This window comes from Branchiostoma belcheri, unplaced genomic scaffold, assembly GCF_001625305.1.
Source record: "Branchiostoma belcheri isolate BF01 breed outbred unplaced genomic scaffold, Haploidv18h27 scaffold187, whole genome shotgun sequence".
NCBI lineage: Eukaryota > Metazoa > Chordata > Leptocardii > Amphioxiformes > Branchiostomatidae > Branchiostoma > Branchiostoma belcheri.
Window position 1 is genome coordinate 160,055 of NW_017803346.1, and position 10,342 is coordinate 170,396.

A 10,342-nucleotide genomic window follows, 5' to 3' on the forward strand; every position below is an offset into this window, starting at 1 on the left:
ACTGAAACACCTACATGGGGCCTGCATGGGGGGGTCCCGACATCAGTGCAGATTGCAGAACACCGACATAGATAGCCCTGCTGCCTCCTACACATACATGGGGGTCTGCATGGGGGGGTCCCAACATCAGTGCAGATTGCAGAACACCCACATAGATAGCCCTGGTGCCTGATACACCCACATGTGGCCCAGGGATCTTTTCACAGAGATTGATTAGCAAGCCAATAGGAGCACAAACCTATACCACTTATTTCTGAAACAGAAAGCTCCATAAATAATTTCATCAGGTTGGTAAATGATTGTATACATTAGTGAAGTTACATTAAAAGTTACATGAGCCAAAAAATGTAAAACTAATGGTTGTGAATAAAAGAACTTCACTCTTTGCCAAAAAGCAGTTACTCAAGAAACTGGATATGATTTTGGAAATTTTCAGACATTTAAGCTAGCATCCACTAGCTTTCGTCAGTGACTGAGAGACCAGAGGGGAAATGCAGGTTTATAAGCACAAACTATAGAGTTGCCTGAGTAACTGTTTTTTGGCAAATCGTATTTCCTGGATGTCTAACATTCATCGACGTAACTTCACTATTCAATGCAGAAAGCTAGTCTTGCCACCATGGAATCAGACCCACAGGTGCTTCAAAACATGGGAAATCAAAACCAACTGTTCTGCTGCAGTAAGATATTAAACACTAGTTGCTATAGTATACTGTATACTACAATCTAAAATATACATGGAGCTAATTTTCTTGAATTAGACTTCTTCTTTTCAGATAGTAGAACACAGATTTACCAACTCTTTTTTCAAAAGGTGGGTTCTTTAATCTCTATTGAATAGTAGAATGATTTTTCATGGTCAGAAATTGGGAGAAAGCTAAAGGATGTATTTGAGACATGTGGAAAAATAATTGGTCTTTCCATCAACGTAAGATGAACTGCTAGAGACGGAATGACTTTCCAACAAGACACGACTCTGTGCACTACATCAAGTTGGAATTTGACAAATGAGTTTGTAAATTTAAAGCAATATATGAGATAAAAGTTAACCTTCTCCCTGCTGCCTAACCCTGTAACCAGTAGTAGAAATGAAATACTGGAATTTGACGGATGAGTTCCTAAATTTGATGCAATCTGTGATTGCTAACAAAAGCTAAAGGTTAACCTTCTCCCTGCTGCCGAACCCTGTAACCAATAGAGAATTTGTAGCCAAACAGCTACTTCAGTGTGCTAAAGGTTAACCTTTTCCCTGCTGCCTAACCCTGTTACCAATAGAGAATTTGTAGCCAAACGGCTACTTCAGTGTACTAAAGGTTAACCTTCTCCCAGTAGCAAAAGAACTCACCTTAGTCTATAGGAATTTGATGAATGAGTTGGTAAACTCAAAGCAATCTGTGATCGCTAACAAAAGCACACTCACTCATCACACTTGTCGTTTTTCTCATAAAGATCTGTGGAACAAGAGATGGGAATGACACAAGTCATCTATCATGATAAGTACCAAACTCTGTTACAGGTTCTGACTTAGGGCTGGAAATACTGGGTGCATGTGCACCTTAGTGCACCCAAATTTGGAGCTGTGCACCCAATTTTTTTCTGTGGATGCACCAGTGCACCCAAATGTTTTTTGTAGGTTTACGTATATGTCAAGATGTTAGATTTAGCGTAGTACTAGTATTCAGCATATTCTTAACATCTAAGTGTCAGAAAAATAGTAAAATCATTCTTGTAGTACTTGTCTTTTTTACTCTGTTAGAGATTCTGACTGCATCAGTTTGTTGACTCTACAGGGCTTGAAATTCATTTTTGGGAATAGGTGCACTGGTGCACCCAACCTAAACAATTGGGCGCACAAAAAATATTTTAGGTGCACCATGTAAGATGAAATAAGTATGTGTTTATAAAAACTATGATTATGTACTATAAAACAATTATTGTATTATTTTTTCTGACACTTAGATGTTAAGAATATGCTGTAACTACTATATATTTAATATCTTTACATACGTTAAACCTTAAAAACAGCAATTTCAGCACCAAGGAGAGGGATGAAATACAAGTAATTTTAGTACAAATATTTCACAAAAACTGCTACAAACCCAGATTTTGGGCAGACACATTACGTTCTGCCGATGCGCTGGGTTCACATGAATATCAGAGACTTCTTCCATTTTGTTAATCAGAACAGAAATCTGTTTCCTACGAGCTGGATTCAAACCCGGGACCTCTTGGTTGTGAGCCGAGCGCGCTACCGACTGTGCCACACGACCCCACGATATGCTGTGTTTGCCTGAATGTCAGGGACTTCAGAAAATCCATCATCCATTTTGCTAATCAGGACAGAAAATCTTGTTCCTACAAGCTGGCTAACGATGTTACCTATCGTAGCATTTGGGGCTATCAGAGGATGCCTAGGCCTGTTTTTATTTTTTCTGAAAAAATCCAAGACCCAATAAATTAAATTGCTGTGGCCTATGCTGGGTTTGCATGAATATCAGAGGCTTCAGAAAATCCATCATCCATTTTGTTAATCAGAGCAGAAATCTTGTTCCTACAAGCTTTAAGCAGGATTCGAACCCGGGACCTCTTGGTTGTGAGCCGAGCGCACCACACGACCCCACGATATGCTGTGTTTGCATGAATGTCTTCAGAAAATTCTTCATCCATTTTGTTAATCAGGACAGAAATCTTGTTCCTACAAGCTGGCTAACAAAGTTACCTCCACTCTGCTGATTCAATTTACTGCAGATCTAAACCTGTCAGGCTCAAATTATCATGGCAATCTCGTCTCATCTTTCAGTTCCGATAATATACGACTGGAAAATCAGCTTGAAAACAAAATCTGGGGGGAAAAGACTCTTCACACATTGTCAGGGAGTGAATATACAGTATGTCATTCAAGTTTCATAATTCTGCTACCAGGAATATATAATATGTAAAGTAATTTACAGTAGGCACATAGCCACACCAAACATTTCACAAAAACTGCTTTTGCGTAGAACTGGAAATCAGCATGAAAACAAAGTCTGGGGGGAAGTCTGTTCACACATTATCATTTCATTTTTTATTTATTTAGTAATTTCATGGGTTTACATGTTGCCATGTTGGCAATTTTCAATGCTCCCTGCATATAGAGAACAAAATATATAGTAAAAAGGTAAGGTATATATTAACTTCACTGCAAACATTTTGTCACAAACATAAGGCCATATACATCAACTTGAAATAATTACAGCTTCAGTTTATTAGAAGTGCTAGACATTCTGTACATATTTTGCTTTCATCTGATTTTGCTTTTATTTGGCTTTGATTTTGAGTAAATTTCAACCCCCAGACATCTATTTTCATCATGATTAATCATTTAATTGTCTCACTCAATAAAGGATCAGAGTTGTACTTGGCGGTGACATCTTTATTCATGCGTCGGTGTGTCAGCGTTACACCCAAGATGTCAGGCCTAGTGCCATTTAGCTCCTAGGCAGAACGATCAACAAGGTAGTGGAAGGGTGGAACAACAATATGTGAAATAGGGTGCTCAGTGAATGAACAGTAACAATAAAGTCGTGGACAAGACTAGTTGGTTCGTTCTCCGCCCTGAGATATAACTTCACAAATATATACAATACATACGAGGCTGTGAGCGGCATTTACGCCGAGGAAACTCTGACGCTAACGAGGATGACTGAGGCACTCGGGCCTACTACCCAACTTGATACAAACGTTTAAACTCAATAAAAGACAAGTTGAGTATTGTACTTCGTAATTGTTAAATCTGGTAGGCTAGAAACTAGTCATGGCATTAATAAAAGATAGACAACTAGTTAAAATAAACAAGGTCAAGATGCCACTAATACAATCCATTGCTCCCAGAAAACGGTTGGTTAAAAACGTCAAGAATGTGGCATAAAAGAGGACTAGATTTGTTCTCGAACTCGCTTCGGTAGATGTGATAGTAATATCACTAAGCGACAGTTGTCTGAGCAATTTTAAAATAATCTAGCCGCAGCCACATAGCTCGGGATTGAGAATAATACCTTGACATGAAGTGACGCTACTCTAGGTAGGCTACATCTAGTTAACGGTGCAGGGTACAGGTGCACACAATGTGTGAATGTGACGAAACTAACATGAAATAACTACAGTCTGTTGTGGGGATGGCGGTGGTACTGCCGCGCTGCGTGACGAACTGCAGAATGAAGGATTGTCCGTGCATGTCCCGACAAGCTCTCTTCGGGGTCACGTGTTGGAGATTCGTTGTCTCGCGAGAGTTTTCGTGCCAATTCCATCATATGGTAGCACCATCTGAACATAATTGTCTCACTCAATAAAGGATCAGAGTTGTACTTGGCGGTGACATCTTTATTCATGCGTCGGTGTGTCAGCGTTACACCCAAGATGTCAGGCCAGACCGAAGGCGCCAAGAAGACTCTGATGGGGGTTGTCAGGAACGCTGCAAGATGAGGGACCGCATCCCCGCGAGTACACGTAGCCGTCACGTAGTCGTTCAACTGACGGCCGAAGTTACAAACGTTCCGCATCGGCTCTCCGGCGTGAGCCGCGACCCGAAGTGACATGTCCTTCGACTCCCGGCAGGTGCTGATCAACAGACAAACGAGGAGGATGACGATCGAAGCCGCTCCTCTCATCATGTGACGGTTGGGAGAGCCCGCCACCGTAGTTGGCGAGGGCTTCAGATCTGTGTACTGCAGAGAGATGCTCGCCGTCGTGTTTGATGAGGGCTTCAGAGCTGGGTACTGCAGAGAATGCTCGCCGTCGTGTTTGATGAGGGCTTCAGAGCTGGGTACTGCAGAGAGATGCTCGCCGTCGTGTTTGGTGAGGGCTTCAGAGCTGGGTACTGTAGATGATTGCTCGCCGTCGTGTTTGGTGAGGGCTTCACGAGCTGGGACTTCAGAGGAATGCTCGCCGTCGTGTTTGGTGAGGGCTTCACGAGCCCTGGGGTACTGGCCTAGAGAGATGCTCGCCGTCGTGTTTTGTGAGGGCTTCAGAGCTGGGTACTGTAGATGATTGCTCGCCGTCGTGTTTGGTGCGGGCTTCAGAGCTGGGGACTGCAGAGGAATGCTCGCCGTCGTGTTTGGTGAGGGCTTCAGAGCTGGGTACTGCAGAGAGATGCTCGCCGTCGTATTTGGTGAGGGCTTCAGAGCTGGGTACTGCAGAGAGATGCTCGCCGTCGTGTTTGGTGAGGGCTTCAGAGCTGGGGACTGCAGAGGAATGCTCGCCGTCGTGTTTGGTGAGGGCTTCAGAGCTGGGTACTGCAGAGAGATGCTCGCCGTCGTGTTTGGTGAGGGCTTCAGAGCTGGGGACTGCATAGAGATGCTCGCCGTCGTGTCTGGTGAGGGCTTCAGAACTGGGGACGGTAGAGGGATGCTCGCCGTCGTGTCTGGTGAGGGCTTCAGAGCTTGGGACTGCAGGGGGATGCTCGCCGTCGTGTCTGGTGAGGGCTTCAGAGCTGGGGACTGCGGAGAGATGCTCGCCGTCGTGTCTGGTGAGGGCTTCAGAGCTTGGGACTGCAGGGGGATGCTCGCCGTCGTATCTGGTGAGGGCTTCAGAGCCGGGGGCTGCAGAGGGATGCTCGCCGTCGTATCTGGTGAGGGCTTCAGAGCTGGGGACTGCAGGGGAATGCTCGCCGTCGTATCTGGTGAGGGCTTCAGAGCTGGGGACTGCAGAGGGATGCTCGCCGTCGTAGTTGGTGAGGGCTTCAGAGCTGAGGGCTGCAGAGGAATGCTCGCCGTCGTAATTGGTGAGGGCTTCAGAGCTGGGGGCTGAGGCGTGGACGACCTGATGCAGGAAGCTGGGTCCGTCCTGGTCTGAGCCTGCTGCTGAGCGAAACCGGGAACTGGTCGATGAGGTTAGATCAGCTGCACTCCGTGTCTGTGTGGCAGGAAGCTCAGGTGTAGAAGGCTGGTCACTGTTCACCGTCTTCGTTGGTAAGGGCTTCGGAACACGTAAGTGGGTCTGCATGCTCGCCGTCTTTGCTGGTGAGGGCTCTGGAGCATGGCAGTGGGTGTACATGCCCGCCGTCTTTGCTGGTGAGGGCTCTGGAGCATGGGAGTGGGTGTACATGCCCGCCGTCTTTGCTGGTGAGGGCTCTGGGGCATGGGAGTGGGTGTACATTCCCGCCGTCTTCGCGGGTGAGGGCTTCGGAGCGTGGGAGTGGGTGTACATGCCCGCCGTCTTCGCTGGTGAGGGCTTCAGGGCATGTGGGTGGAGGCACGCGCTCGCCGTTTTGTCTGGTAAAGGCTTCAGAGCGGATGGGTGCTGAAGAGGGTTCTCCATCTCAGAGGGTGGGGGATTTGGTTCATGATCTGATGAACACGAATCTGTTGCTGAGGCAGTCAGTTGTAACAACGGGCTAGGTCTGCGTGTGACGTTTGCAGTCATCATTAGTGGGGATTGACTGGCGACGCCCGCTGTAGAAGGCATCTGCGTAGTCCTATGTCCATTCCAAGTCGATGCCGGGTTTATCAGTTCTGAAGTCTGGACTGGGCCTAGTCAGGCAAGAGTGTCCCTTGCGACTGCGTGGTTGCCCTGTCGGCCGCGGTCCCGGTTATAAGGACAGAACTTGGCAGGGTGTCCAGCATCAACCCCAGGTCTGTGCCTGGCACAGAACTTGCAGGCATGGACGTGAAGGGTACCAGAAGCGGCTATGTGATCTGCAGAGAAGGCACAATTGTTGGCCTGGAATCTGTAGCAATACGTGCTTCTTGAGCCCCCTGCTCTCTCAACTGGTGTGGCATGCCCATGTCCTGCTTGTCCGTCACTGCTGTTGTGGTTGCGGGGGGGTCGTCGCAAATGTTCCTCCTTCAACTTGTGTACTTCTGATAAGGTAGTAGTGCTGTCTATGGTGACCAGGCCGTGCTCTACGTGTATAAACAGAATCTTGTAGAAGTTCTTAATACCAGGAAAGGAATAGGTGGGAACGTCGAGCATGAGCCCTTTCAAAATATGGCCCCTGTTTTGACTCTCCATGGGATTTGTATGGGGACTTAAAATGATGGCCATTTCGCCAGCCACAAGTTGATCTAAAGTCAGTGAGTCATGAGTGATGGTGGTGTTGGCGGAGAAGACGAATTCGTGCGGCCAGTTCACTTCTCGAACTACTCTGTCATGTGCTTTTCTCGAAAGACCGCTACTGAGCTTCTTACCTTGGGCCGGCGGGTGCGCGTCTTCGTCAGAGACGTGTTGAAAGTTGAACTGCATCGGACGTCCGTCAGAGCTTCGGATCGCATCGGCGACGTGAGTCCCGCCTGTCTGCCTCGGAAAATGCTGTGTGAAAGTGGACGGGTCGTTATGCGCCTTGTGAAACGCCCGGACCTCACGCAAGGTTGGATAGTGGCCATCCGGTGGGGCTATGGACTTAGGAGCTCTTGTTGAAAGGCGCTGGTGGCGGCCATCTTGAGGATCTTGCGCAAGGGCTTCTGGGATGATCGACCTCTGACCGATGACGTCGCCGTGCGTGGGGAGGGGGGTAGACGTGGATTCCGTCCGGTTTTCCAGGCCCATGTCGACCTTCATTTGCTCTATCCGTCTGGAGACGTCTAAAATTTCGTTGTCTAGCTGCTCCGCGAGGTTGTCTGTTGGAGTCGAAAGCCATTCAGGGTCGTCCTCCGCAGGAGACGCGGCGTACCGCGCAGGGAGTTTAATCTTTCTCTTGCCGGCTCCAAACATGGTCGGGGGATAAAACTCGGGACGGAGAGAGTTCCGAGGGGCCAGGTAAACCCAGGGGAAGGAAAAAATATGGAAAACTAGAGTCCGAGTGGTCTAAACCGGGGAGGCGTCTCTGAAAAGCGCGGGAAGTTGCAGCACACGTCCGTCTCTGTGAGCGCTATTACCAACGTTACTGCCGCGCTGCGTGACGAACTGCAGAATGAAGGATTGTCCGTGCATGTCCCGACAAGCTCTCTTCGGGGTCACGTGTTGGAGATTCGTTGTCTCGCGAGAGTTTTCGTGCCAATTCCATCATATGGTAGCACCATCTGAACATGATTTTGATCTGACTTTAATTTCATTTGATTTTAATTCTGTTTTATTTCCTTACTTTGATTCTAGGCGTTTTCATGTTGACCTGTTGCTGAGAACCATGTAATTAAATTGGTGTGGCCTGAAACGCCCCCAGTTTTGCTTCACCCCCAGTTTTATAACCTTGACATCTGAAGCCACAAAGTCGTTCTGTTTGGCAAATTGACTCTTTGCTTGCCCTGACCTCGCTTAAATCAGTTTCTCCGACAGAGAAACATCACCCCGCAACTCGTTATGATCCGAAAACAGAGGAACCGACCAAATAGAATCACTCAAACCTCTCTTCTACAGCCCCTCAAGGACTCATTTTGCCTCCGCCCGCCTCCCTGAATCATACCAGCCTCATTATTTACCGGAGGTTACGCAAATTGTGGCTTTGAGAGTTGCTGCTTGCCTGTCTGATCTTCCTCTTTCAATTTGAGGCAGCTGCCTTCAACTAGCTGAAGATTCTGCTGCGTTTTAAGTGGTTAGTACGAGACGGGGTTCGCCAGGCCTCCATCCAGGTGATTTGTAGAGAATTGCCAACTCCCAGACAGTGAGAGTTTGTGCCATTGCACACCGGGGCATGCCCCTACGCTTTTTCGAAAGGTGTGGTGGGTTCTTTAAGGTGTGGCTCTCCCCAAACACTAAAAATTCTCTTCTACAACTCTTCAAGGACTCATTTTGCCTCCGCCCACCTGACTGAATTCTACCAGCCTCATCATTTAGCTTAAGTTACGCAAATTGTGGCTTTAGGAGTCATAGCTTGCCTGTCTGGTCAATTTGGCAGTAAGATAAAATTTGCCAGTGGAATGGTTTAACTAATGAGTAGAATGTTTGTCTTGTGTTGGTAGATCTGTCTCATCTGTTGAATTGTCCTGTAACAAGTAACACACACACACACTCACTCACACACACACACACAGACACACACACACACACTCACTCACACACACAGACACACAGACACACACACACACACACACAGACACACACACACACACACACACACACACACACACACACACACACACACACACACACACACACAACAATACCATTTTTTATGTAGTCTGGCCAATAACAGTACAGCAGGCATAACAAATGAAGGCACTCAGGCAACATCAGTTTATACCAACAAATCGGTTGATACTGGCAACATAAAATCTGTAAGAGGGCCCAGACTGTAATAGCCATATAGTATGTCCCAGGGGAGGGACTACATATGTGCCCCAGGATGTGGGCCATGATGGAATAGATCGTTAGGCCAGGGAAACATATGTTGTGTTTCCTGGTTCAGTTCGGTAGGTAGGGAACTTGAACATAATATATTAACACACTAGTGAGTGACCTGTACTCGTGTATGCTTTGCACTCCAAAATATAGTAGTGCTTTTGTAACTGTACAATAATCAGGTCCAGGTTTAGGTCCGGACCTGGACCTGATTCTCTGAACTCGATCCGGACCTGGACCTGAATTTTCTATACAGGTACTCACCCCAAGGCGGTCGGGAAACAGGAAACACAACATTTTTTACCTAGGCCTGAGTGTAATGATATCATATACATGTGTCTGGGACATGATAGAATACATCCTTACAGCTCCAGGGAGCTCTCCGATCTGTGTTCTGTCAAGCCTGTTATGTTCATGTCTCCTCTGGGGGTTTGTAAACCAAGTGCAGCTGGCAGTTAAGGGCACAGCAGTGGGCATGGGCAGTTTAAATCTTCTCTGCAGGGCTGGAAATTCAACTATAAGCAGGGATTGAAATACTTTAAACCCTTGTCCTGCTGGCATTACACATATTTTTCAATAATTTCATGTCTTAATCAGGTACAATGCCATAGACCCCTGACTTTTTTTTGCTATGCTCTGCTCTGCATTCGTTGCGTTTTGCTGCGGTGTGATGCGTTGCACGAGAAACACCCCCAAATCGGACCTATACAGGGTGCTATATAGATGGTACTGTATGTGCAGAACAACAATTGTTGGGCTCCGCAGGACATTAGTTAACATTGGAAATTACCTGCACTAGACCTTTTATGTTCAGAGCTCGTCTGGGGGTTTGTAAACCAAGTGCATCTGGCAGTTAAGGGCACAGCAGGTACACAATGTAGGCTGGAGGAGTTTAAATCTTCTCTGTAGGGCTGGAAATTCAACTACTGTAATTCCTGATTTTTTCACTGTACTGTAACAGTTATTTTCACCGTTTTCACTGTCACTTCTGTACCGTGAACTTCATATGAGTACAGTTAACAAATAATTCTTGGACTCTCTTTTTCCTGCACCTGTCGCCAGCCTAATTCAGGATAGGCTGTTGCATTATTCT

At 46.8% G+C, this 10,342-nt stretch overlaps 2 protein-coding genes across 2 annotated transcripts; both read right to left on the bottom strand.

Annotated features, from left to right (window-relative positions):
* Positions 1-1,416: 1,416 nt before the first annotated feature.
* LOC109467664 (anti-sigma-I factor RsgI2-like) lies at positions 1,417-6,294 on the bottom strand. The gene is made up of 2 exons (XM_019765708.1): positions 5,748-6,294; positions 1,417-1,451 (listed from the first exon to the last, which is right to left on the bottom strand). The coding sequence occupies exons 1-2, from the start codon at positions 6,292-6,294 to the stop codon at positions 1,417-1,419; spliced, it is 582 nt and encodes a 193-aa protein (XP_019621267.1).
* A 194-nt stretch (positions 6,295-6,488) lies between these two features.
* On the bottom strand, positions 6,489-8,004 carry LOC109467677. Its single transcript, XM_019765723.1, has one exon. It carries the CDS (start codon positions 7,684-7,686, stop codon positions 6,511-6,513), a length of 1,176 nt encoding a protein of 391 aa, XP_019621282.1. The 5' UTR covers positions 7,687-8,004; the 3' UTR covers positions 6,489-6,510.
* Positions 8,005-10,342: the final 2,338 nt, after the last annotated feature.

Bases quoted from the DNA above. Each gene is read 5' to 3' on its own strand.
- LOC109467677 (XM_019765723.1), bottom strand. From the start codon at position 7,686: ATGTTTGGAGCCGGCAAGAGAAAGATTAAACTCCCTGCGCGGTACGCC.
- LOC109467664 (XM_019765708.1), bottom strand. From the start codon at position 6,294: ATGGAGAACCCTCTTCAGCACCCATCCGCTCTGAAGCCTTTACCAGAC. The intron at 1,452-5,747 runs GCGAGCATTCCT...CTTGTTCCACAG, and splicing joins AGCCCTCACCAATTACGACG to ATCTTTATGAGAAAAACGAC.